The sequence below is a fragment of the Lepisosteus platostomus genome, chromosome 12 (genome assembly GCF_059453375.1).
Source record: "Lepisosteus platostomus isolate fLepPlt1 chromosome 12, fLepPlt1.hap1, whole genome shotgun sequence".
Taxonomy (NCBI): Eukaryota; Metazoa; Chordata; class Actinopteri; order Semionotiformes; family Lepisosteidae; genus Lepisosteus; species Lepisosteus platostomus.
Window position 1 is genome coordinate 15,741,383 of NC_142622.1, and position 27,916 is coordinate 15,769,298.

A 27,916-nucleotide genomic window follows, 5' to 3' on the forward strand; every position below is an offset into this window, starting at 1 on the left:
TACCACTACAGTACGCCAACTATAGTATCTACGGTTTCTGTATGAGTGGAAGAGAATAACCTCATTGCAGTGTAGTGAATTTATCAGGGGTACATCTTTGTATGTGGTTTCGCATATCAGTAACAGCAGATGACTGAGCTATTGTAGATACTGAGGGGCATTAAAAACACTGTCGTTTCCAATACCTGTCTGTTGAATTTTCATGTCCCTCACCATATATGAAGAAAGAAAAGGAAGTGTTTTCTTGCAGATAAAGATAAAAAACGGTAGTTTCAGGAAGTTTCGGACAAAAGTCATTTTTCAGCTGTTTAGAAAGACAAAACCTCTGTGCATAAGATCACAAAGGAGAGTGGGAGTCTGGAACCAGCTACCCAGGCATATTGTCGAACCCGATTACCACTGCTTCTCTCAAGAAATGGCTGGGCCAGATCCTGAGACCCCAAAATCCGAATGAGCTGTTCCAGTCTCCTCTCACTTTCTTATTCTGTTCTTAGGTTTATGACCTGCAATTATTTCACTGCACTGTGGTTACATTTCTTCTTAAAAAAACAAAGAGGGGCCTTTATCTGATATGTCCAACCCCAAATATTTTAACCTTGTATAATATGTATGTGTACCATAAATTGATTTTCTTTTTCAGCCATTTATCAGTACACTGCAGTTCAACCTTCTCTACAAATGATTTGGATATAAAATAAAGACACAAATTTTGTTGAAAGATAAAATAACAACAAGAGCACAGCAACACAGATGCACCCTTATCAGGACAAAACTGATTCAAGCGTCTTGACTACTTTTTTTTACTTTTGCGAGGCTATGGATTCACCGATAATAATGTCATTTCAGTTTTCTTTTAACACTGTCCACCATCAGTTATTCAAATGTGTGCTCTGATTGTACTTGAGCAAAATCAAAACAAGAAGGCTCAAAATGAACATTCTTATCAGTAAATGTAGTGACATGTCAGTAAAACCTGCAAAGAAATATCCAAAATTAAAAACAGTTGACTGCAAAAGTACTCACTGCCTTTGCTACATACTGTACTGTATTAAACAACATCTTTTAAATACTCGCTTTAAAAATGTATAGATCATATATAATTCAACACAATCAGACATCATTGGAAAGGGATAAAAACTTTTGCAAGGCACTGTACAGTAGTGCATATAAAATGTAAAGATTGTTTTCTTAAATTAACTATTGAGTCCCTTTTCATTTTCAGTGTCCTATTGTATTTAAAAGGCTTTTGAGTCCATAAAGGTATTCATGCAAACTCCAAATAAGCTTTTATTCAAATATATTTAAAAGGTAAAATATTAATGTAATTGGCACTGCAAAACTTTTATAATTACTTAAAGACAACAGGGAGCAGTTTTGAAGTGTCTGTAGTCTATGATTTTCATCTGCTGCATGTGTAGGAGGATCATTCTGGCTCTTCATATTTCCCTCCTCCTACTTATCAGTTACCTGCCTACTCTAATTATGTGATTACCCGAACAAATGTAATACCTCTCTCCAGGATTTGCAATATTGTATAGGTATAGAACCTTTATTCACATGGCTTTTAAGTCATCAGCAGAAAGACTTTGGAAACTACATTTGAGCCAGTTATCAGATAAAGCAGAGGATAAAAAATCTCTACCTCTTGTTGAGTGAGGTTTCACAAGACTGTCTTCAACTAAATTCAAACATTTTTTGAAGAATCACCATGAAACTTTTGTTGATTTGCATTGTTGGATCACAAATGAGTCAATTGCTAACAACGGTTTCACCTTCTCAGAATGACAATGACAGTTTGGACAATCTGTCTCGAGGGGGCGGGGGTGGGGGGGACAATCTTTTAACACCTTCAAACTGACACAAGCAGGTGGGACTTGGCTTTGCATTTCGTTTTGGAAACGTTAGAGCCCTTCACACATCTGAAGGCTTTCAAGCTGCCGCTAAATGTTTTTGCAGAGACAGTAAGCCATTGTGTGTCTGTCAAAGTGTCCACCACCCTGCCCCAGAGGGAAACTATCAGCTGAAACAAAGCCAGCACACAATGTAATTCTTTGATTAAGAAATATTGAATGTTTTGGCCATAGAAATTGGACCAGAAGATTAACCGTGTAAAAAGGAGAACTGTAAAAAATGACAGCGTTTTTGTTTACCTAAGAAGACAGAACGCATGCTATCTTCTATAGAAAGATAACATCTGTGTTGCCAGTGAGATGGTTTAAATATTAACAACACTTTATGGGGGAGTTTTTGTTTAGGGTAAACAGGTTTTTCTGGAGGGCAGGGGTGAACCAATTTGTTCTTAATCAAATGGATGAAGAACTAAATTCAACAGGAACATGCAAATAAGGTACATGTAACATTAGACAAAGAAATGGAAATACAACCCCACCTTGTGCACTGTGCTACCAGGAATAAGCTGCTTTCTGAGAATGGATGGATGTAGAAGTTTAATACATGGGAATACTGATAGCCACCTAAAGCATTTTGCCTGTTGCAAATTCAAAAATGTCAGCTGAAGCAGTGAGTGAACGATTAAGTAAAAGGTTCAAATGAAACGATGGGATAATGGCTGGTGATTGATAGGGAGGCTAAATGGAACTCTTGTCTCTGGAGGACTACTTTACAGCCAACTAGTCAACAACTGTGAATTGAAGAGTACCTAGATCATTGTTATTTGTAGGACTCCAGTACAGATAAGACAAGTTAGAGCCTCACACTCAAATCGAGTCTACAGCCCTCCTGAAGTCATACTGCCGCAGTCTCTAACCTTTAAGACTTTAAACATTGGTCTGAGTATCTGTGCTTTTTGACAAAAGGAGTCAAGTTTTGAATGTTTTGGGGTTCAGTAGGTCAAATTCATACTTTTAGTAAGTACGAATTGAAATGTCAAAGCACATGGATAGGAACAAAAACATTTACTGTTATCAAGGCTAACTGCAAATCAGTAATAGATGAACCAAGTATTAAACCTTCTGGTCACATATACAATTCTGCTTTATATTCCATAAACTGTATTTTATATTCAAAATACACAAATTTACTGGCATCCATCAAGGATTATACATTTTATGGGCAAAAACATACAACATCTGATTTTATTGCTTCCTTTTCATTTGAAAAATTCTTCAAAGGATGAATGAGGCCATTTCCATTGACACTGCACAATAGTAATAAGGTGTTCTTCATAATTAAACCACACAGCTGCTCCTCCAAACAAACATAAGCTCAAACACGTATGGGCACACAGTGCCAAAGAGCCTTGCCGTGAGCAGCTACAGAATCAAGTAAACCGCAAAAGCTATGATTCAGACCAAAATCGTTCTGACATTTTTCAACCGCTGTTCGCTCAAGCTGCCTCACGGGTTTTGTCCTGGTTTGTCTACAGAGCTGCTGCTGCCATGGCAACGCGCCTCACTCCTCACCACACAGCAGAAGCTCACTGGCCCAACACTTCCTCTCCAGGCACCCATTCCTTTACCGCGTCTATACAGTGTTATTAAAAGCGCAGATAATCTATAAGGCATTGCAAGTTCTTTGATTGACTACTATTAATCACTGACGTCACCAGGAAGTCCGATCGAGACCATTTTTAAAGAGACTCCTGGAGGGTTAGGGATAGGCAGAAAACAGGCTTTAGCCGAATGAGAGCGGAGTGAGGCGAGTCGTGTTTTATAACTAACACTACAAACAGATTATGAGGTTGTACACATCACAGTTTTCGATTTCATAACAGCTACAAAATCCAAAATTAACTTTCAAGTCCTAAATTCAAATAAATACTAAAACATGCAACAAAAGTAGAAGATCTGAACAGTATGTTAACTCTACAATAGTAGACATTTTCTTTTAATATTTAAATGTTCAACTGCACTGCACATTTTCAGCTTTCCTGGAATTCAGAACCTTTAGGGAATCTTTGCTTTTTACTGTGGGATACAATGACTACAGAGACAATGATTACTCTTCTTTCATAATCGCTACTGTTTACGGATGTCCGAGGCCAAAAAGTGGCGATGTCATTAAGGTTACAAATTCCCATATTTCAAAACATAAGAAGTTAGAATGTAGAAACGAGTGTAGTAATTCTCTGGTGGATTAAAAGAATTAAGAGCCTTTCTATGTTTTCTGAGGTAAAGAAACTAGTAATCAAGCACCTACAATGACCACAAAAGCCAAACCTTGTGAAAATAATGCAGATGCTTGGTTAATCTGTGACTCTAAGAACCAGAAAGCTGTTTTGTAATCACTTGATTTTTTGTGTGTTCTTTCATTCAATATCAACTACAAATCAGAAGCATTCCTAACAACAACATTGTATTTCAAAAGGTAAAATTTAACCAACACTGATATAGCCTTTGTTACATCAACAAAGATTTACTTCAGTCATCAGTACATAACTGGTTCTATGGGGGGAAGCTACACAAAGAAACACCTTTAGCCCTAGACTGCATTTTAGGAATTACTATACTGAGGTGAGAGTTTTTTAGGCATTTTAATCCACAGATCTCAATTTTTTATTTTGAATTTTATGGTTACATTACTTTTACCGTAACTTACTTCCATTTGGTTAAAAAACAAGTCAGTTCCTTAAGTGTTAATCGCATACTGGTCCACAAGCGATGAATGTTATCTGTTTATCTACACTCAGATGTCAGAGCATCAGTCATGCAAGGACACACCTCAAATCTTTCCAAAGAACACATTCTTACAAGCATGGGCACTACAGTGGTTTAATAAATGAACAGATTCATGCTGGACTGAATGAAATGTTCTACTGAGATAATGACACCTACTTGCTAAATTGGTTTACTCTACAGAGTTTTATTTGTAGTGCAAATTCCTCACAGGTATGGGATATATGTTAGAGAATATCTAACAGACAACTGCAGAAGTTTCAATGCTGCTGGGTGCCCTGACAATATTGACCAAATATGACATTTTACTCCTAGTCCTAAAATTTAACATTAATATAAATGAGGGGCTGCCAGTAATACCATCTTCTCAGTTGATACATTTATATTGGCTTTTTAACATTGCTCAATTATGTGTGACATTCCCCTCTGAAATCCCTTTATCTTAAGCAGAATCTTTGCTGCCCTGTTAGGGCTATAAATGTGTATTTTACCCAGTAAGTCTGCTTAATAATATGTGTTTTAATGGTATAAGCCAAATAATTGTTGTCACAATGCACACTTGCACTGCTTATGCATTCATGGCTCTGAATATGTAGGCAGAACCTTGCTTAACTACTTTAATTGTAAATCTGAACCCTGAATTTGTAAGCATGGAGATTTAAAACACATACTTAAACAGCCCATGCTTCACAAAGCATTAATTACTGCATTAAATCAGCAGCGATCACAGACTTCCATGATACATCGAGATCCTGGTACTGTGTTTGTCAACAGTTTTAAATGGGGAAGATGAAGAAATGAAATGTGTCAAGATTTCCCTGTGAAGAATGTGCATCCTGAGAACAGCTCACGGAAAAAAAAAATGCCATCTTATCAATTGTACAAATTAACCAAATGCCATGTCTTCAATTGGACATGTATTGTGTGTTAAGTTAAAATACATCAAGGCCTATAGGTGTTTTTGAGATACGGGCCAGAATTCAGGTATCCCACTAGGAACGAAAACAATCAACAGTGCTACCCATGCTTTATAAATGTATCTGTTCCTACATAAACTAATGCATCAAATTCTTGTTCCTGTGGAGCAGGGGGTGTGGACAAGCAGCACTAAAACACAAGCTGTCTTACCTTTATTAGGTGTTTGTTGACCCATTTTGTAAATGTCTTCTTCTGTACTCGGTCTCTCTCATCTGTTGAAGAAACAAACGGAAAGATCTGCTTTAACTGTGTTGAACAATTCTATCAAAACAGAGGCACAAATGCAGAGTCTTGACACAAAATAAAGGTTAAAGAGAATTTTAGAATGAAAGGAAGGGCACTAGATTTATACATACTAAAAATAATCTTTTTAGAGAAATTAAGTGACAGGGGAATGACCAGCACTTTAGGATTCTTGAACAAAGGAGAGGCATGACGAATGTGATGTAATCCATCATCATTTAAATCGTGTAATGGCCTTTTTTTAAATACTTCAGCAAGTATGGAACGTGTTATCTCACAAAACCAGACCAAACACCTGGAGATGAAGAGTGATTTCACTGTTATAACCAAAACACAGTGTAAGCTCATCCTGAGTCACCGACACAAGCTGCCCTAACATTTCACAGAAGAGGGAGGATCTCATGCCCTTGCAAACTGGATGAAGGACGTCACTCCCACATCCTGCCAGGAACGTTTGCCTGGGTTCTCTAATCATTGCCCCGGGCAGTAGAAACAATGAAGAAGAGACACTCGACCCCAGCTTTGACAGAGGGCTGATGTTTGACCTGCTAACAGCAGACTTATCAGTCATCCTTGCCTCTCACTTCACTCATCCTTGCACTAATGACCAGGTGGAGAGAGAAAGCAAACAAGATGCAAGAGGAGCAGGGAGGACTGAAAGAGCTGCCCTGACAAAGTACAGCTGACTTAGCAGATATTCAAGATCACAGATTTTTAACCACATGCTTGTATATGTGCTCAAAGGTTTGTCATTGCACAAGAATGTTGCAGCAACACAACTGTCTAAGAACACTGTAAACTAGTGGGCATAATGAGGAATGATACTTGGAAAGTCTCGAGTGGGATTTGCCCCTATCAATACCATTATTTCTTAAACAAGGACACCATATTTCTGTGAAATATTTCTCTTCATCACCCTCTCAAGGAAAAACCGCTAAGAAGGGATTAAAGGAATTGAGCAAACTGGTTAATTTAATGACTGTCCATTTGAAGATTCCAATCCAAGGAAATCAGATGACTGTCCAAGAGGTTGTTGTATGTTCAGACTGCAGCGATGAAAGGTATCCCATTGAACAATAAGAGTAAAAACCACACAGAACAACATGATAGGTCACAGAGGCGGTCAAAGCTGTTGTTAAAATCTATCCAAAGATTTAAATTTAAAGATTTTTTTAGATTTAGATTTAAAGTTCTGTAAGGGATATTACAAAACACATATCTATTTGTTTAACGATTTTATTATTATGATCTGTTTAACAAGCCTGTTCCATCATGTACAGTAATAATTTGTGCTCTGCATTTATGGTTTCACATACTGATTTACCCAGCAGTCTGTCAGTGCTTGCTTTACTTGGAAAACTGCCCTGCCACTCCTGGGGTGTGCGAAGGACTTTTTTTTTAATTCACAAAAAAAGGTTTTGTTTTGCTGTTCGTTTGTCATATTCTGAAGCATTGAAAATGAATGCAAATGTTGTTCACCAAAAAGAAGATCAGCACCAACCTCACATTCATATACACTATTGAGTTCATTTATAGGGCTGTAGACTGCAGTCTCATGAACACTTTTTGTGGGACAAAATTATGTTCTATGTCCACTGATACTTACTTTAAAGGGAGATAATGTGTGGTCCCAAACACTAGGCAAAGAAAGTATAATGTGCTACAATCCCAGTTGTCAAAGTGATCTGCAGCTCTGATACTCTAATCAAATTATGTTAAAAGAGACTTACAATGGAACAGGGACTGATACTGGTAATGTAATTCAATTTTCTGCTCAGATTAGATGCTAGTTAGTCTGCAGTTCAAATATGGCACCTTTTTAAACATGCAAATGTAATAAATTCAATACCAAAATCTATCCCCCTCTACTGCAGCACTCTCTCATTCAAATAAATACATACTAGGAGTTGCCATGATAAATAAAAAAGAAATAGTGGTGTGCATGTAACAGGAAGTTAGCAAACTCAGTCCTTTATACCACACCCTGGAGATTATTAGCAAGTGGTATTCAAGCCGTCAGTGACTCATAACATTAAAAGAATCCCCATGCTGCTTCATCTTCAAAGATCTGTTATCTGCTGCTGCTAGTTGCCTTGGCAATTGTAGCCTTCTCCATTGTGGAACAGAGCTGACTGCTCAGCCACTTAATGGAGCAGGAGTCACCCTCCTGGAAATTCCTTTATATGTGCTGTTCAAATAAAGGACTATACACCCACCTACACACTGGTCGTAAAGATTAACATTTGACAATCTCATCTGAAAAGAAAGCTGGCCTCTGACCTGTTGCACAAGGTTTCAATATCTGGGCCTGTATAGGGCATCACTGATGCTATTATTCTGCAATTCATACACCTGAGTAATAAACTCTTGACCACAGTCCCACACTAACCAGGGCCTGTAAGAAATGACGGCTACTAAGACAATGGACAATGTAAACTCTTTGGAAAGGAAAATTTCTTGGAACTTACTGGGCCTTGCATACAAGAGCTAACACACATACACATCCAGTCTTTTCTGCATCTATCCGACTTCTTAAATGTGCTGCACCATGTCGATTTCCAAACATCTGCAGCCACCTCCCTTTGCGTAACTGATCCCACAGAGAAGAGTTTTAGAAACAGAGCCACCCAAAACAAACTCTGTGTAATGTAGGACACTTCAGTGACAAAGTGCTGGAGCAGAATGTGTTGTGGGAATTGGTGATCCAATGGCAGCTAAAAAGTAGTAAAACACAAAAAAAAGCAGAGAGGCTTCTCAAAATGCATTAAAAAGAGGAGAAGCCAAAGCAGGTTTAAATTAATTTTAACACTACTATATTGTGAATGTTACACAAATACAGCTACAATTTCTCTTTCTTCAGATTTAAAAATACCATTCATGAATCTAAATTAAATTAATCACAACACGGAGCCAGACACCCCACATCTTTCCCCACATCTAAGCTAACCGTGTGACTCATTTTTTGTAATACACCAAGTTCAATTAAAAAAAAATCTTTAACACACTTTCACCGTAAGCAGCTCCTCCCTCCAGAGCAGCAATTTCTTACCAGCTCTGTCATGTACAGATATGTTGGCACAGAAGCCAAAGAAAGAAATTATGTAAAATCACCTTAAGGACAAGTAAACATTTGCAGTGAGTTCCCTAACACTTGTAGAAATAATTATTTAAGTATGGGTAATGTGCTACATACTTAAAATGAATCGTTTATTAACAGAGAGGGAGAATACAGTCTGTCAAGGACTTACAATAATTGTATGCCTAACTCTTTTTCCATGTGGGTAGCTGCGTCAGCATGCGTAGGCTGCAAAGCAACAAGTAATAGGTTTATTCCATGCTGAAAAAAAAGAAAGAGAACACAACGTTTCGGCCGTGGAGTCTTCTTCAGGTGTGCTCCACGGCCGAAACGTTATGTTCTCTTTCTTCTTTTTTTCAGCATGGAATAAACCTATTACTTACTCTTTTTCCATGTCTGCTCACTCACAGCCTACAGAAGAATCAGCTTTATGTACTGTATCTCAAAGGCCTGCTTATAGCCAATAGTACTGGGAACTCCACTGACGCATGAAGGGGTGTGATTTGCTGAAAGTCATACAGTGAAGCTCAGCTGAGTTGGGATTTGAATCATGTCCACCTCTTTGACCTGGTATGGTGACTTAAAATAAAGGTCAAACTTCAGCAAAGTCCCACATTCTAAAATTGCAAAAATACCGAAAAGTACTATAAAACTGTAGCAAAAAAGTTAAAGACCTGTATTAGGACACATATGAGGTAAGGACTGAGCAGCAGGATGCTTGCAGTGAATACAATGTAACATACAAAACTTCTTTAAATCTATTTTCCCTTCTTTTTTGCTTTCTAGCTTGTTTGAATGAAAAATCCACCCTGAGGGATCTTCTTAGAGGCTGACCACAAATGTCATAGCTGCTTGAGAGAAAGAAAACACATTCTGAGCAAAAACAAAGTTCAAGATCAACAGCTAAGCGCTTCTAAGCTGTAAAGCTCTAATGAATGAGGGAAGCATATTTAGAACAACTCCACACAGCCGAACTGCTGTAATCAAAAAGCTGACTGCTCTTAACCACGAAAAGCCAGAGTGAAAGCTGATGCATTTCTAAAAATTGCTACCAAATGAACAAACCTCTCCCTGCTCTCACGGTTACCCGCTGCAACCTAATAAAAAACAATGAAACAGCACATTCAAAAGCCTCTGCAGTTTACCAGCTCTTTGCTACACCTCTGCCTCCTCACACTGCTGTCATGAGCTCAGAGCCCCTCATGGTGGTACCTTTTCTCTCATCTGTTGCTTTGAGCATCCCCATGTAGTATCCCTCCTCGGAGGAAATCCGGTCTCTTCCCAGGCTGTTCGTGGAGCGGTTTCTGTATCTCTCTTGCCCAGCCATCTTTGTAACGATGGGAAATCCAAAGTTTAATTTTGTTCAACACTGCTGATACTGAGCCTTCTTCCTTTATCCCCGAGTTATGACTGCTGCTGGAGTACAGAATGTCCTGGAGTGGGAGTGTGTGCGTCTAGGCTTCTATTCACGCTTAACCTATAATTTCTCTCTCTCTCTGGGCTTGCTAGGCTCTGCCCTCTTTTTTTTTTCCTTGCTTAAACGTTCAATGCCTGCAAGCTACATAGTCAGGCCCTGCCACAGACAGATTTGTGTTCTCTGCAGTACTGAACATCCTGGCTGTGAGGCCCCTCCCTGGGCTGTCACATAGGTGTGGTCTGAGATGAGTGGAGAGTGTAGGAGGAGAGGCAGGGAGTGAGCAAGCTAGGTGTGGCAGCTACGCAACAAGGAAGAGGTACCTCCATCTGCGTTACTGTGTGACCACAGGGATTCTTTGCTGTGGGGGAAACTAGCGGAAAGAGGAAGTGTCTGTTGAAAGAGACAACACGCAATACTGCCTTTTGCTCAGCACTCTTGGCAAAAAAGGAAGGGGAGGTGTAGGCGCGAGCTGAAAATTCTCTTTTTTCCCCGTTAAATTTTACCCCTACAGCCTGGAGCGTATTTTTTCCCCCCTGCACCCTCTCCAGGATTTAATCATTAATTTAGCCATAAACATTCCAGAAAAGCTTCCAGGGGTTGGTCCATGGATTGCAGGCAGAGGGCTGGGTCTGGGTGTGGAAACAATGAGCCTGTGGGTTGAGAACAGCTTCAGATTTCACTTCAGGTACTTGCATGTTACTTTACAGGTAACTTCCATATACTGTACAGCAAAAAGACTTTTCCTACACTGACATACTGAAGGAACAGACAACAAAGTCCCATAAAAACGGATAAAAGACTTCTGTTTTTACTGTCGGTCTGTGCTGTATTAGAAATGTTCGGAACCATCAACTTTATAAAGCCAGACAATGGGCAGAACCCTTTGAAATTAACTGTTACACAGACCTAAAACAAACTGCTTATGAATATGAAAGGAGAACCCAGGTGGTAAAGACCTTAAAATAATGGTTGATCCAACTCTTTTCAGTCTCTTCAGATCCATTTCATTGTCTTTACATGTTTATTCATTTATAACAGCCCGTATAAGAACCAGTGTTATGTAAGGAGACGGCTGCATATAGCCAATGCTACTGGGAAGCTCACTAGACCATACAGACACGTAGGCCACCGGTGGCCTGTGGGGAGGACGAATTAAAGGAAATTCCACACAGAATGAAAGTGAAAAAAGCAGCTTATCCCCATGTTAAGGTTTTGGGTTGGCAAGCAACATTTTGCTAAAGGGCACTGAAAAGAAATACCATCTGTGTCCAAACTTTTCCATCCCTGAGCAGCAGCTCACAAAAACTTACAACAGCTCGGTTTGGCTGTTTCCAGAGCTTATTATGCAGGACTGAGGGTGATGGATCGAGAATGAAACCTACTGTACAGAATAAATAGTATACTGTAACTCTGAAAGCATCAAACAGTGGTTACTTGAAAAATTACATTTTGTCTTGGAAGCAGATGAAGCTAATTTTAGGAGTGAACACAATATCTAATACATGTTCATTTTGGTGATAAAGGACACATCCTAAACTTCTCCAGTCTTTATGAGGCCAGAACACCTCTCCTTAATCAAAACAGCCTTTATTGTAGAATATGTATTAACAAAACATTAGATCTCAACATCAAGAAATTGCATTTTTGTTCATCATATACAGAACCCATGTTTCTAACAATATACCTTCCAATGAGAGAAAAAGTTCCAGCAACCAAGAGACGTCTGGAATCCAGACTGACATCGACAATAAAAAGGCAAAACCACACATTGTAGGAAATATGTATAATAAATTAAAGAGAACAGGTTTTGATGGAGTGCCATGTTTTTCCATCTATTACCTTTTATGACCATGAACTATTATTTCAGTTAGCTAAGAAATCTAAAATTCCTGAAATTGCTGATTTTGCAGCTGCTTGTTCAAGCTTAAAATTGTCAGAACTTCTGTCACCACTGGCAGAAATACGGCATCTTCATTTCTCTCACTTAAAGAATCTTCATCAGCCTTATAGGCACACTTTCAACAACAGCTCCTGAGCAACAGATACAAAGTCCCAACAGGCAAAGAATTAAAGACATGCAGAATATGACTTAAATGCAGTAAAGCTTCTCGAGCAGATAAGAACAGCAGATTGCCCATATGTAATTTGGTAGATCTTGTTCTTGGAACATAAAACTCATGGCATAGCTTGAATTTTTCACATTTCTCTCATTTAAAAAAAAAGATATTTAAATAAACACCAAGTAAAGTGAGAAACACATTGCCCCCACTGTCTACCGAAGGAGGTAATGAATGCCTTTTTCTTTGGATGTTTATGGCATATACAATATGGCAACTTGTGAAAAACTGACAGACTGCTGAAGCCTTATAGTTGCAAAAAGAAATTCTTTTCTACAGATTCCTGGGTCTTGGAAGACAGAAAAGGAGTGGTGCATCTGTCTGTAAGTAAGCAGTCAGTATAGACAAGCACAAACAAGCATGCTGGAACTTAAGAGACTGCAGGGTCTGACAGAGGTTAGTCTAATACTTCCAAAACTTAGAAAGACTACGCAACCAAAAAGGTATGATTTACAACACCCCGGCAGGTTAATGCATATTTGAAAAAATGTTTTGACATTTATGACCTATGTTTTTGTTCTTTATGCGCATAAAGGATTATCCACATAATGGATTATTCAAAATTAACTCAAATCTTAGTTTTATTAATTTGGCTAAAGGTGACAACGTTTGGGATTAAATCTTCTCTGTCAAAATTAAGAGAATCTGTTTACCTTAGAACAAAGACACAGGGCACATTTGACGGAATTACTTATAAATCCAGAACAAAAATCACATTAAAGCACAGCTGATCTCTTCTAGTTTGCAGATCTTCATTTTTTTTAGGGTTCATGGAAAAATGGCTCAATCAAAACCAGTTAATTCAGCGACGTGTACATTCAATAATAGTGTTTATTGAAACATACAAAAAATATATACAAAAAACATCATACTAATTGTACTGATTTCAAAGCCTACCCTGAGGGTTTTGTAGTACAATTTATTTCTCATAAAACAGTTAAATTGGATGCTGCCACTGCACAACATCATGGTTCTGGCCAGTAGTTAGAAACTGTTGATGACCATAAAAGCCACAAAAAGTCTTGGCTGAAACAGACCGGCCCTGACCAGATCCAGTCCAAGGTCACACTGCAGAGTCCCGGCAGGTGTGCTTGTTTGTCCATACTGTGGATGCATCTCCTTGTCTGTCAATCCGTTCCTCAGGTCTCAATAACTTTTCTTTCCAAGGACGGGCATTGTGTTCCATTTTATGTCTATTGGCAGATCCCTTGCAAATGCTTTCTTTTTTTCTGATGGCTTTGTGCAATTATTAACTTTCCCTGTTTCTGCTTCATTACTATGGCAAACATGCTTGTTGCCTGTGCCTCCTGATTCATGCCATGGGGCATGTCGCCTCAGTCTGTTTAGTACACTGGGATACGGGAGTGTGACTGTTGCGAGGCTTACTTGCAGGCAAGAGGAAGAAAGGTCTAAACCCCCACCCAGCAGGATCTGAAGAGACACTGCCTGGGTGAGATCTACCACATGGACACTGCATTGAGTTCATTCTCACGCATCAACCAATCCCTTTTGGAAATATAAGACCACAGGGCTCAACGAAAAGCATGTGAGTGGCCCTGAAACAGAAAAACTGGGAAACGGGAAATAATGGGGGTCATTTTACTATAAAAAACACCAGGAATCATCTCATATCATTCTCATCTCTAAACCTATTTGTCTTTGAGACCATCGCCTGGGTATTCAGTGTAAAGTACTACTTTAACATTTGTGTTTAGCATTGGAGACAATGGTAATTGAGTACTTTGCAACTCTTCTTTAATTATTATTTAACTATTAATAATTTAACTATTCTTTAATACTGTCATTAAACATACAGTATACCAAAGGAATACCATACAAATACAATAATCAATTAATTCTAAGGGTGTTTACTTTACTCTGCTTGCATCCACCACACAAATATGTTCACAGAAAAAGATTCAACCTTTTCTCCATGTCCAATTCACTGCAGTGAGAACCATGGTTTTACACAGATAATCTGTTACCTTTACTTCTCTTTCTCTCAAGGTGTGTGCTTCCAAAGAAAGCCCTTCCTCTTCCATGAACGATGCTGTTAAAAATCTTCTCACGCCGTGTGGACCACAGGGGCAACATCCCTTTGCAGCTCAGACATTTTTGATTACCTCTGGTAGGGTATTAACTAGGACCAAGCGAGCTACAGAAGCCAGATGGCTCCCCTGTTGGTAATCATTCTCATGGTATCATGTAAGCAGAACTTTGAGAAGTGTTTCAAGACAGAGATTTTCTCTCGTTACCTGCCAGGGAGTTTACAACTTTCCTTAGTAGAAGAAGACAACACATAACTAGTTTCCATATTTTAATCTGCTTAACCAGAAAAACTTACTTTACTTGGGGTTTTTTTAAGCGGAAAAAATTCTGGTTTCTTTTTTCAGACTTAAGAGGCTGGGAAACTGTTGAAATTCTCTGGGGCAATACACAAGATTTTTTTAATAGTAAAAGGAAATTCTTTAGAACTGTATTCAAATTCTTATTTGAATGCCAGGTTTCAAACATTAAAAATCTTTTACTAAAAGCAGTTACATATGTGTAAGGAATCTAATCTCGATTCTGGGTTTTTAGTGCATTACTGAACTTGGGTTCCATGATGCTCATTGTGAAGTAAAATGTAAAACTGAAAACTTGGGACACCACCTCTTTCCTGCACACTCAGCCGTTCCTCAGGAATGCTGGAATCCCAGTGTGTTACATGGGATTCCATTCCCATACCACCTACGCATTTCCTGATTCCTCGCGATACCATTTTGTTGGTTTGCATGCAATGTGCAATCATGCACGTTTCTGTCTGTCCATTCAGAATCACTCTGGTTAAAGTTATGGCGGTTTCTAGCAGAAGAAAAAGGAGGCACTGCGTTGAACAACTTTCAAAGCAGCCGCATGTGAGCCATTAGGCCATCAGTCTTCTGGTTTGTGAATGCAAATGGAAGAGGACTGCATTTTCCTTAGCATTTTCCTTTAGCTGCTCTAGCTAATGTAAAGGCAGTCCTAGACAGATCTCCAGCACATTCCTAAAGCCATTCATTATCTCCAGTTCAGTTTACTACATGGTTTTCTACAGTTACCACTGGCACGACCATCAGGTGGACCCACTCTGAATAAGCAGACTGAAGGAGTTATACAAATACTTCTTAATTAGGAAAGGAATTGCAAATCAACTGATTTGCAGTGTGATCCATATAAACATCATGCATGCAGGCAGTTTGACGGTGCAACTAACCACATACAGTAGGAACATAAGAATGGTTAACAATAAATTTGGCCATTCACAAGCTTACTGAATGAAGACTTCGATCAAGCCAGATCTCAAAAGATCCCAGGGTCAGCATCATAGATGTGTCTACATAGGTCTCGTGTTTCCAGTGCTGATTGTGGCTTGTAAATACTATAGACCCCTGGTCAGTGCATAAGCAACTAACCTTAAGACTGACCATTAATGTCTAATAAAGTATTTTCAAACACATTTCAGTATGAAGCATTCCCTTAAAAACATGCAGGCCTTATTGCTTTGCATTATACTGTATAACAAATCAAACTAGAATGACAAATATATAGATGACAATAATAATAGCTTTTATACTACAACTAATAATAGCTTTTCTTCACAAGCGATGTCAAAGCCCTTTACACATACTGTAGTAGATAACTCCCTTCATCCACAACCTTACGTGAAGCCTTAACAAATGCAGGAAACACCTTTGAAGAGTCCCTGCTTTGTGCATATGAAATAGCAAAATCGTAGCATTTTGCTCAATTTAGGTTGTCTTTTTGTATTAATCTCATCAAGTCTAAATCCCTGCAAAATATTCATGATGATAAGGATTAGTTTTTCTTTAATATTTAAGAGGAAGATCTGACAACCCAGAGTTAATTGTATTTTCTCTCATTTCTAAGAAATGTTAAGGATCTCTGAGCAAAAAGAAGCACAAGGAGTAACCATTTACAGAGCATTCAGACAACAATTTTCCAAGTTGGAAATATGCGCTTTCTTCCGTTCAGTAAGGTTTCCATCAGATATCAACGTGAAACGTCGCAAGGCTACGAGGGGACAAGCGATTCAGTGCTTTTCGGCCAAAAAGAGGAAGGTTTCAAATTGTCGTTTTAGTAGAAATGACAGAAGCAGCCAACCATTTCATTTTGACAGCCCTGGGGACACAGAAAGTGTTGCACCTTCTTCCTGCTGCCCTGACGGGCATGTCCAGCCCGGAGCCGCAGTCCCAGCAGGGCCCCGTCCCGGTGCCAGCTCTCCCAGGAGCGAGTGGGAGCGTGCGCCGGCTGCCCCACCCCGCGCAAAGGAATGTTCCGAAAAGGCGAAAAAAATGCAGCACACACCTACAGGCAGTGATTAATTGTGCAGACAGTGCATGAATCATCTTAAGCAACACCTAACAGGCCCTGATAACAAAAACGGACCCTTGGGCACTCCTGCTGCAATCCTTTCGCTGGCAAATGACCTTTAAGCCTGATGAGCTGCTTTGGCATTGTGGTGCTGCTGCTCAAGGAATAGAGCTGCACTTACTTTACACAGCTGGAGACATTGCACTTCCAGGAGGGGGATTCTGAGTCTAATGTGGCTAACATTTAATATGTAGATGTTAATGAGTGTGTCTCACTGCTCCATCTGCTGTACTTTACTGTACAGAGAGCTACCTCACCCTAGCCCTCTCTCAGAGTCACGTCTTTCAATATGTTTTGGAGTCCACCTGCCCTACTTTATCACAGGGCACTTATCACAACCTGGAAGAGCGGCACATCACGAATCCTGACCAGTGACAGCAGGTGCTGCACACATGCCAAGGAAACCAACCTGACACAATCGCCCACCCCCTGCTGAACCCAACCAGTTTAGTTCCACTTGCAGTTCCCCGGGCCTGAACCAGAATTTCTGGATTAACCTGGACTCAAGGCTATTTAAAATTCATATTGACCCGAGATGCTGTTTTTCTTTAGCTGGTATCATGAGCTTCCTCAGGCAGTGTTCTGTGTCCTTTTTTCCCCTATTTTTTACGACACAATCAAAACCAATTTTTACTCTAAATAGTTGCTTTTCATCGGGAACACAACCTTCAACTCAGGTTACAGATGAGAATTGTACTTTTATGGAAGCAAGAAGTTCTCAATTCCTACTTTTCGATCGACTTTTTAAATTTAAATACATTTAAATTTTCTCAGCTTCAGATCTAAGAAAAAACGTGGTTATTTGAAAGACGAAGCTTTTTTTCCTCTAAATGAATTTAACGAGGTTGTCTCCCCCTGCTGGTGAAGCAGTGTACTACAATACATGCATTTCTTAACTACAATCGAAGAGTAGCAGCGCTACGGGACAGAAACACAGCTAGCACAAATCAATTTCAGTTCTTAAAAAACATTAGTTTTTTAGTTTTTGTCATACATGTGTAATGCTTGCTGGTTATTTTAAAAGACATTTAAGTTCAACATTTTAATTTTGACTTTTATATTTAATACCAAGTTTCAATTTCCAGAAAAAAATGTTATACTTGTTTCCATGGTGACGCTCTCCAACACACAAAGGCTGAAGGAAGAAGGCCATCAATCAAACTCATTTATTTATTTTTAGACCTGTGGTTTGCGTTAAAAACCAGACCAGAACAAACCAAGTCAATGGGGACAGAACAGCCAACCCTTATATTTTCTCTGAGCAATGAACCTTTTTATATTTCATATACACGTGATTTCCGTCTATTCAGTATTTCCACTTCACCTTACCACACAGAAAAACATTCCAAAAATTACAGCTATTTTTCATTTCAAATCTGGCAAAGGATAGTTAACCCCATGCTTCACCCTCAAAAAGGCTATGTTCTTAGCAAATAATAACTAATTGTACTTAATAATGTTAGAAGGAAAATATGTTTTATAATTTTAAAAGTAGTTGGCTTCCAAACCAGCACATGTAGTGCTAAAGCTGAATATTGTAAAGAAATATGGCCAACATACAGGTTGTCCTCTTTTTTAACAGGGACGTTGGCCCTCTGGGCTAGTTTAAGGTCTTCTTCAGCTCAACCGGGAAAACTCCTGTTACGGGACGCCGGAGACTCGGGTTTTATCCCATTAGGTGATAGACAAACTGGGGCAGGAGCGAATTCGGGCAAGAACCCGAATTCGATACAATATACAAGCACACGTCTGGATGCGTACAAATTAGAACAATTACATAAATATTAAAGCTCTAAAATGATGTTAGACTTTAGGGACAGCTTGAAAACATATGACTAAGCAGCACTTATTTTCATATCTAAAAATTGACAAAAATGCTTTACAAAAGTAGTTATACCTGAGAATCATTTGGGGGCTGTTAATAAATAATTGATCGTTAGCAGCAGCTAAGTACGATATCAATTTTACTTATATTCATATTAAGAAATACTGGTGGTGCCAAACATTACGAAGTGTGTTTCGTAACTCTTAACCTGAATGCCTCTGGTTAATAAGGGCGTGTTCCACTGTGGAGGCGGCGCACGGCCACCGGTCCAGACGGCCTCTTCCCCGCCCAGCCCCACCCCGCCCTGAGACTGGTCTACAGGTTCCGTGCGAACTCTGCCCTACAGGAAGCGTCTTCAGTGATCTAGCCAGTACAGCCCAATCGCACAATAGAGAGAAACGTGACACACGGGGGGGACTCGTGCCGCAGTTTATTGCCTTCTCTACAGGTCAGAAGCTTTTGTTTCAAAAGAGACAAAGTATAATGATTGGAGGAGCTTTAAATACAATATTCTAACTTATGCCAAGTTTATTTTTCATATTATTGCGACGTCCGATACGTTTGTGAAAGCTTATATTCGAGAGATGGGACAATACATTTGCACTTCACTCCAATTGGAGTAATGTGACCCTGAGGCCAAACACACACTCAAGCTCATACTTCTGTTACCTACTCCTTCCGACACACAACTAATCTCTTAAAACCCCAGAGGCAGTAACAGGTATTAGATGGGCATGTGTAAGCAATTCAGTTTAGCTTAGCCAGCATGATTAGACATCACTTTCTTGAATTACGTATTTGCATTCAAGTAAATCTGGATGACTTTTAAGCAGTAGGTGTATATTCCTAAAGTATATCCAAAGTTTTTTTTTTGTCACACATGCTGCTGTGAAAACAGTCAAATACAACAACGCTATGAGTCAGAGATGCACAAGATCTTGATTTCAAACTTACGAGGAAGCAAATTGCAGTACATTCAATACCCAGTTCTGCTACACTGAGGCAGTTGGCATGTGTTCAGAAGAAACTTCCACTTTACAATTCCTACCCTGATGTGGAGTCAGTCTTGCCAAAATGTAATAGCCTGTATATTTGTATAACGTGAGGGAGCGAGGCCCAGTCTCCAGACAAAGTATAAAGGCTAGTCATGAGACACAGAAACTGGCAGATTGTCACCTGGAAAACACTGGCAGACAGGAAAACACTTTAATCTAAATGGAAACTCTGAAGCTAAATTTATATGCATCCTGATGAGTGTCCAATTAGTCATACAAACGTTTTATACAAACATACGCACACAGTGGATTGCCACATAAATGTATATTTAATGTGCAGGGATATTAATATCAAATAAGAAAATTTCATTTTAAAGCATGCTTTCTGGGGGTAAAAGCAGTGATTTTGAATGCAAAATGTCATTTATATATACTGTATATAAAATCCTGTTGGCTCAAGAAATTAATAATCTGCCTAGAATTAAAAGAGTTTGGATCTTGTCTGAATTGAGCACTGCAGGAATCCTGATTTTGAGTGATGTTTTTAGGTCTTCAGCAAGCTAGAGCTGAGTTCACAACACTGGAGCCCATAGATTTTAATTTTGCACTTGAAAACATACTTTAATAAAACACACAATCATTCTTTTTTGCATGTGTGGCAAAAAAAAACTTTGGTTATATTGCAGAAACACACCTACTACATAAAAGTCAGACTAACTTTAATGCACATAAACAATTAAAGTGATACAGTATCTAACGCTAGCTAAGCAAAACTGAACTGAGCTACTTTTTAATAGAATGACGATGCAGCTTTGCTATCTAAATAGATGAATCCAGGGTTTGTATGTAGAATGTAGGACAAGAATCCATATCTCTGACAATCTGTTTCATAACACACTGTACTGGATATGTGTCATACGTTAAAGAGGACAGACGTACATGGATCATTTAAGCCTTTTGTAACATATTTAAGAATTCTCATGATGAATTGTTAATACGTATTTCGAACACAAAGTATGACATTTACTATTTACAATACGCTGTTCAGTGTGAAGCGAAATACTCATTACATACTTCAATAGTGAAATGGCATAAATGCAGCTGGCAAATAAAATAACGTTTACATATTTGTTTCAATATATCTGCAAAACAAATGCTAGATCAGGTCACTGTATAAAAGTGTTTTATTTCCTACCCCTCGGCAATATATTTTACATTACTGCACAGTGCAATACTACATTTACGAAATAAGTAAAATGCAACGTAAATTCTAATATACAGCCAAGCCATTTAACTCTAAAACAATAACTGTAAATACATGCGTTTAATGTTGGAATTCTCGAAGTAGAAATTAATGATACTACACTCGCATACAAACACTGCTTTTAGCGAGATAAATCGTAGCAAATGCGTCGCAACACAAACGCAAATCAGTGTGGATCATCAGTACCCAATGGGTTAACAAGCTACTCAAACAACGCCCCCACATCCAATACTCCTCCCCTCCCGAATCCTCATGCGTCGAACGTCAATACTCACCTGCGCAGCACATTTTACTGTACAGAAATCCGCTCCTCTCTGCGTCGCTCATTTCATTCAGATAATTTGCCCGTTCGTTAATTATTTCTCGTTTAAAGGCGGTGTACCAGGATTTAGCTCCTGCGGTGAAGTCCGAAGAACGTGCCATCTCTGACGGGGAATCGTCTGCAGAAACGCTCTTCCTAATTCTATCTACACTTTGCTACACACAGGCATTTGAGCTAGCACGAAAGACCCTCAGAGAAAGCTGCTCTGCATTAGGGAGAGAGAAAAAACACGGTGCTGTATGTATCCAATTACATATAGTGTAGTTTTCTTTCCCTTTCAAAGCCCTGCCCATTAAAACGGAGAATAGTAAAAAGAAAAAGGACAGTTCCTTTTCGCGTGTCACCACGCCCGCTCTGAATGCTCTTTCGTGACTTGATCTAGCTAGGTACTCTATAAACTTTCTGTTGTTTTAAAACAAACAAATCAGAGTCCAAGAACCAACCGTCTTAGACTAGAATAGAATTACTGAAATTCACGAAAGTTGCGTACTTTAGCTCAATTTTGCTAATATAATTGAGTAATTTTCTAAAACGTATACGTTTATTTTGCACTACAGGACATCAGGCTGGATTATTTTGTGTTCTCGGTTTTTAAGTGCTTTTTGGCTTTTTATATACCTTTTATTAGTTTTCCAAATACGAATGTGTGGACAGAAGCTCAAGGCAGTGTTAAAGGTCCTAAGAAAACTAGAGACAAAATGTCGAGCTTCGCCCAGCTCCTAATTTTCCCTTTTTAAAACAAACCGCGGGACTGTTTTGCTAAAAATCCATCAACACATCTATACGAAATAACATTTGTATACACTCAATTAGTACAACTGTTTAAGATTCTCCTGTAATTTTTATAGAGATTTCTTAGGCCGCTAAATGAAATTAACAACTTACGACGGCAATATCTAGCCTTCACGGCAATATCTAGCCTTCAAACGACAGCATCTCGTAAACCAAGACACTAACCTGCCAGCCCTGGTACTGTAATTCAGAACAAACGAATTAGCAGTAACGCGAAGTATTTTTCACACCTCCGAACACTATAACCTGTTCATTTCCTCTGGAGGAGGATGTTTTTATCCATAAAAGGCGCAGGGCGAACAAAACAAGAACTTTAGGTTGATGTCCTGAATGATGAAAGTCCTTCTCCACTTTCCAGGTCTGAGAAAAAAAACCGCCTGTCGCCTGTCTGAATACTTTTTACAATACATTCCTAGATTTTTTGTCTTACATTCAAGAACATTATCTGATTCAAGCATGTAGCAACACCCTATAGTAAACGCCTGGTAATGTACTGTACCTCTTACTGAAGCCAGTATTCTACACCAGCTACTACCAGATGAGGAGGAGAACAGAATTTACCCTAAGGGCTGGTGGGTGCAACGTATTTTAAATAGGGATCTACATCGAATATATGAAAATGAGGAAACAATTCAACTGACAATTTACATATACTGTACAGCATACTTTGTTTACAAAAGTCATATTATGGATAGATCTCTTTGTACTTTAAAATAAAATATTTAAAAATGATCCTTATTATATTTCTATTTTTCACATTTTGATGAATGTGTTCAAAGAAGGAATACTTTTGGTGTAGTTTATGACTATTGAGGGTGATTCTAATAACAGGAGCTACATTCTTGTTTGTATCAAATGGCTACTTCACAGCCCATCAATACAGAGGGTGCCTGCCATGGTACTGCCACTTCAATCTTCTGAAGAAGTTGCAATGAAACAGAACTTAAATGCCACGCTTGCCTAATGCCCACAGTAGCTTTGCCACTAATTCAGAATGACTGATTGGGTCCGTCTTGGAATAATGATGTCTTTACAGATAGTTTGTGTTTTGTGGTTTTATTGCTCCAACTTCCTGAGGTGATGTCTCTTATACAATAAGTGTCCCCTGGTACAAATGTACTGTATTGTTACATAAAGAATAACATTACAACTTATTTATAAAATTTGGTCAGCTGAGCAGAATAAACTGTACAGCTGTAATGGGTAATTTTAAAGAGCTGCTGAATCCTGCAGATTGTAGTTCCTTCTACACCCCTATTGAAACTTCTTCTGAGAACCTTTAGAGAACATAATCTCAACCAAATAAAAAACTACACAAAAAGAATCGGCACTTATTTTAATATTTGTCAAGAGACACCACGTCATAATTCTCCAAACGCACACTGTGTCAGTGATAGTGTTCTAGTGTTTTTGTACCCATATGCATGATCTATACCCACTATGCAACTCCTATTGCCTGTCTAGAGATTTTAATTATCCCCACTTGCGAGACCTCAACTGACCTCACAGCAGGTGAAATGTACTGAATTCGTGTCCTGGTCACCGAGACAGCAAATTCTTGGCATAACACGACATTCTGCTTCACCACTGCAAAAAGCCAGTTCAGTGCAGTGTTGAGACCAGACAGCAGCTGTTTGTCCCTTCTGCTGCAGGCTCATCTTTCCTGCTTCATCTGTCTAGGAGCCCTGGAGGCTCCAGTGATACTCCACAAGGTGTGCCTTTTTGTTTATCGTCAAACAGAATTCCAAACAAGCGTATTCAAAACATTCCATTGAAAGTGACTATTTGCTGGTTAGGAAGCTTTACTGGACAACAGGAAATGCTGAAAGACTTGCCCAGAACTTCTGACCTGTTTTAGATCTGATTTTTGTTAAGAGTTTATAAACCACATATGCACTGTGTAGGGTGACTGCACTTGCCATTGTTAGATGATGTACAATACTGCAGTTTGGTGGTAAAGAGTTTCATCAGGACTAATATAAATACTAGAAGTGGAAGATTAGTGTATAAATTAAATATCTGTAATTAATAATATTAACACTTTGCATATACAGTATAGCACATCCCAGAGGACCACAATGTGCTTTTCAAAAGGGTAGAGACCCTACAAGTGCCACAACTTCTTTTGTTCTGCAAACTGAGACACTAAGAGAAAACAGGTACAGTACCAAATTCTGCCAAATTAAAATTGGCATTAACATAACACACCAACATTTGGCAGCTAAGCATACAGATTATTCCACGTTTGTGGTAATATCTGACAGGGCAGCATCCTGTCAGATACAGTATGATCAGCACATTTCGTTCTATGAAAATGTGACTGTGCTGTGCTAACATGAAATATTTGAATAATTCTTTTCAGAAAATGATTGTGACTAATCTTTTAGAAGGTCCGTTTCAGTGAAAAAAAAACTTAGAATGTCAAGGTTTCTGTCTACAGACTGAATTGTATTTATTAAATAAGTTTGTCAGATTCAATGATTCAATGAATGTAAGCTATTTTATTCGATCTGAGGACCCGAGTAAATGAAAGACTAGCCCTCGATAATGCAACAAAACAGAGTGGAAATTTACTGTAAAACATAATGAAAGCAGATACAATTGAAAACTTTAATCACATCTCCAGATAAGCTTGTTTTGACTGTGAATTCATGTTGTTAAGGTCACTGACATATTGAGTATTGACGCAGCGGAAGAAAACATTCATCGAGAAATTGTTTTTCTACTCATAAAGGAAATGATTAAGATGGTGTTTGGTTGCTCAGCCACACTTCCTGAGGCAAATTAAGGAGGTTTCTAATCGGTAGAATCTGGACTGCATTCGGGCCACATTTCAACCATCGAATACTTCAAGAAGTGACCCCTGTTATCAGTTTTAAATGCACTGACTGGGTACATCACTGACATTAGAGGTCCGCACGGGCATGAAATTGAAGCTCGAACCCGGCCGTACCCGAGACCTTGAGAATCGACCCGACCGAGCCCGAATGGTAATGCCATTTGAAATTGATCACTCTCTTTTCCTCTCAGAGCGAGTAGACACACGGAGAGGGATTCTCACAGACGCGGTATTACAATGTTTTGCTCGGCTGCTATGCGCTTTAATTGATAATGCCGTGCGCTGAGAAAAAACTGGTATTTTATAAATCTGTTATAAGTTTCTGTAGTACTTTTGAAGGTGGGGAACGGCTGATAACCGTAGTAATAGGCCTACTAAAAAAGCTAGCGCTATAAGCAAAGTGTATATGCGCGCAGGCATTACTGGTTTTAGCTTTGTTACACACAGACAAGAGAGAGAATGAGAGCAAGCGAGCGCGCAAAATGAGATACGCATTTCCTCTAATAAAAATCAATATAAAACATAAAATAATAATAACTGATTTTCACTTATTAGAAAACAGACCCGAACCCGGCCCGAGCCCAAAGTTGTACGCGAAAAACCGACCCGCACCTGGCCCCAAACCCGATACTAAGTGACATAGGTTACATTTCCAGTTTATCAAGGGAATTCATAATTAACTTAAAGGGACAGATACAGTATAATCTGCAGAACGTGCAGCAGTCATAAGAAACGCTGGGAATTTTGGACAGACCTCAAGAGGCAGTAATCATTGTTCATTCTTTTTGTCATCACAATCTCTCTTTGTATTGGCACAGCACTAGCATATACTGTGTTGCACATTTCGTTGTGCATTTTACAATGACGTACTGTACATTACTTCTCTTTATAAAACAATTAGCATTTTTTCTGTCTTCAGTGGATCTCAACTGATCCCAATTGATCAAAATATATCCGTTGACCTCTGGCTGTAGGATCATATTTCCTAACATTACTAACTATAATAGGTAAGCACAAAAACAAACCTTTTTATGTTTTTAACTAGGAAACAGAATTTGTGAAAGATATGACAGGACAGAAAATAAACAAAGTAGAAAATGATAAGTTACTCTCACCACCTACTTCCAGCTAAAGCAGTTTTATTATCTCTAATCTTTAAGACTCACTAAGCACACAAATTCCAGATAAGTTTGGACTTTGAAAACTTGACAAAAACCACCTCCAATTACATCTAATCTATTATTTAAACAAGGAAACTCATGGTTTTCTTAAGCAATGACAGTGTATCCAGGCCCTGTACAGATGGAAAAGCTGCCATAAACTATGGGCCACATTGAAAAGGCCAACTCTGTAAACATGTCAGAAAGACCTAGGCACTGTTCAGAGAGTCCAAGATGTGTCTAGTCACCTGCCGGTTCAGGCTAATCAAATAGACTCCCAGGACTTGGAACATACTACAGGATAGAGACTATAGTCCCAGTTAAACCTATAAATTAGCCCTAAATGACAGAAAGTTTGTCTTGGCAGTATTTACCAATAGCTTTACCAGTCCCAGTTATCAAGTACCAGAGACCAGAGATTCTTCCCTTTTAGGAGTTATAAAAAAGCCAATAACAGATCTTTTTTTTTTCATTTTCGTACACGTTGCACAAAGTAGAATATTTGCTTTATACAATAGGTATGCTGTAAGTATAAACGTTTTTTTTTTTAAATAAGAAGGCTTTAAGGGAACTATTGTGTGTTAAAAGTCCAATGACAAAATAAGTCCTGAGACTGAGAGAATGTGCTTGTGAGGTAGAAGGTCATTGTTCTGGAGTGTTCTAAGAAGAGTGGGAAGGCTCAGTTCAGTTTCCAACAAACAAGACACAGCCTTCAGCTGTCAAGGAGAGAGCTAAGTGTTATGGTGGTTTCCAGGAAATACACTCTTTGAGTAAGCCATTCTACTCCCTCTCTTGCTTTACATGAGGACTCTGTGGTGCATTATTTAAACTGGCAAGAGCCATGACGGCTCCCGTACCTGAGAATATAGAGAAACAGATCTACAAATATAACCACACCGTGTAGTTTCTTCCATTTTCCATTCAACTGGAAAACCAACGTTGGAAATTACATTTACCTATCATTCAGATATGCACATTTTAAAATGCATAGCGCTCTCACAGATGTGCTTTGGTTTTAAAGACTCATTGTATATACTGTCAGCCATCAAGCCTGTGGTTTAAGCCACAGAAATTCAAATAACCAAATAATGCTTTAACACTGTCAATTCCACTGTAAAGTCAACCTCATTTTTTAACTAAAACCTATTCAGGTTTTATCCTTTTAGAAAATTGTGTAAGGTCAAATCGAGATTCCTATGAAACTGAAAAACATTTGAAAGTGGCAAAATTTAAAATGGTATTTTCAAGTCTCAGCCTCTAACAATCAGCCATAAACCCAAATCACAATACTGGTCTGTTGTCTTCACTTCAAAGCAATCCGCTCTTTATAGCCAGAGACTCCAGGAGCTTCTTTAGGACCACGAGTGGACATGCAAGGTCTGCTTTAAGGAATGACAAGCATCCCTAAAGCAAAGGTAAAAGTTCACTGCTGGAACTGAGCTCTAAGAAACAGAAGTACCCTGGTTCGGTCACAGTTTTATTTAGACCCATTCCACTCGTGACCTTTAGCCTTAACCTGAGTAGGAAGCTGTTTCTTTTTAAACCCACCATTAAAGCGTCCAAACATGCCGGAGTAGGTGCAACCTTTATATACAAAGAAAACATATCGAATGGAAAAGTTGGAAAAAGAAATTCCCAATGGGATTGACATTGCTAATGACATTAGGTACTATAGAAAGTACAGATAGGACAACAATAATATTATGGTCTGGAATAAAATCCATGTAAAACAGAGAGTGAACAAAAAAACAAGCCAGCAAAACATGGGCTAATCAATTCCTTAATCTGCAGAAGGAGTCCTAATCATCACAGGATCAACCGAGTCTGTTGCCATCGTTCCC

General features: G+C 38.8%; 1 protein-coding gene across 25 annotated transcripts in view; it reads right to left on the bottom strand.

Moving 5' to 3' along the window:
- Positions 1-27,916, bottom strand: part of LOC148651155 (plectin-like) — a 190,351-nt gene that overhangs the window by 56,843 nt on the left and 105,592 nt on the right. For 19 of the 25 annotated variants that reach the window (XM_088601083.1, XM_088601082.1, XM_088601091.1 and 16 more), the window contains exon 2: positions 5,763-5,824. In XM_088601083.1, coding sequence (XP_088457209.1) covers positions 5,763-5,824 — 62 coding nt within the window. Of the gene's footprint in view, positions 1-5,762; positions 5,825-10,143; positions 10,519-21,237; positions 21,505-27,916 lie in introns of those variants that run through there. The other 6 variants (XM_088601084.1, XM_088601080.1, XM_088601078.1 and 3 more) reach the window with 3 other exon arrangements.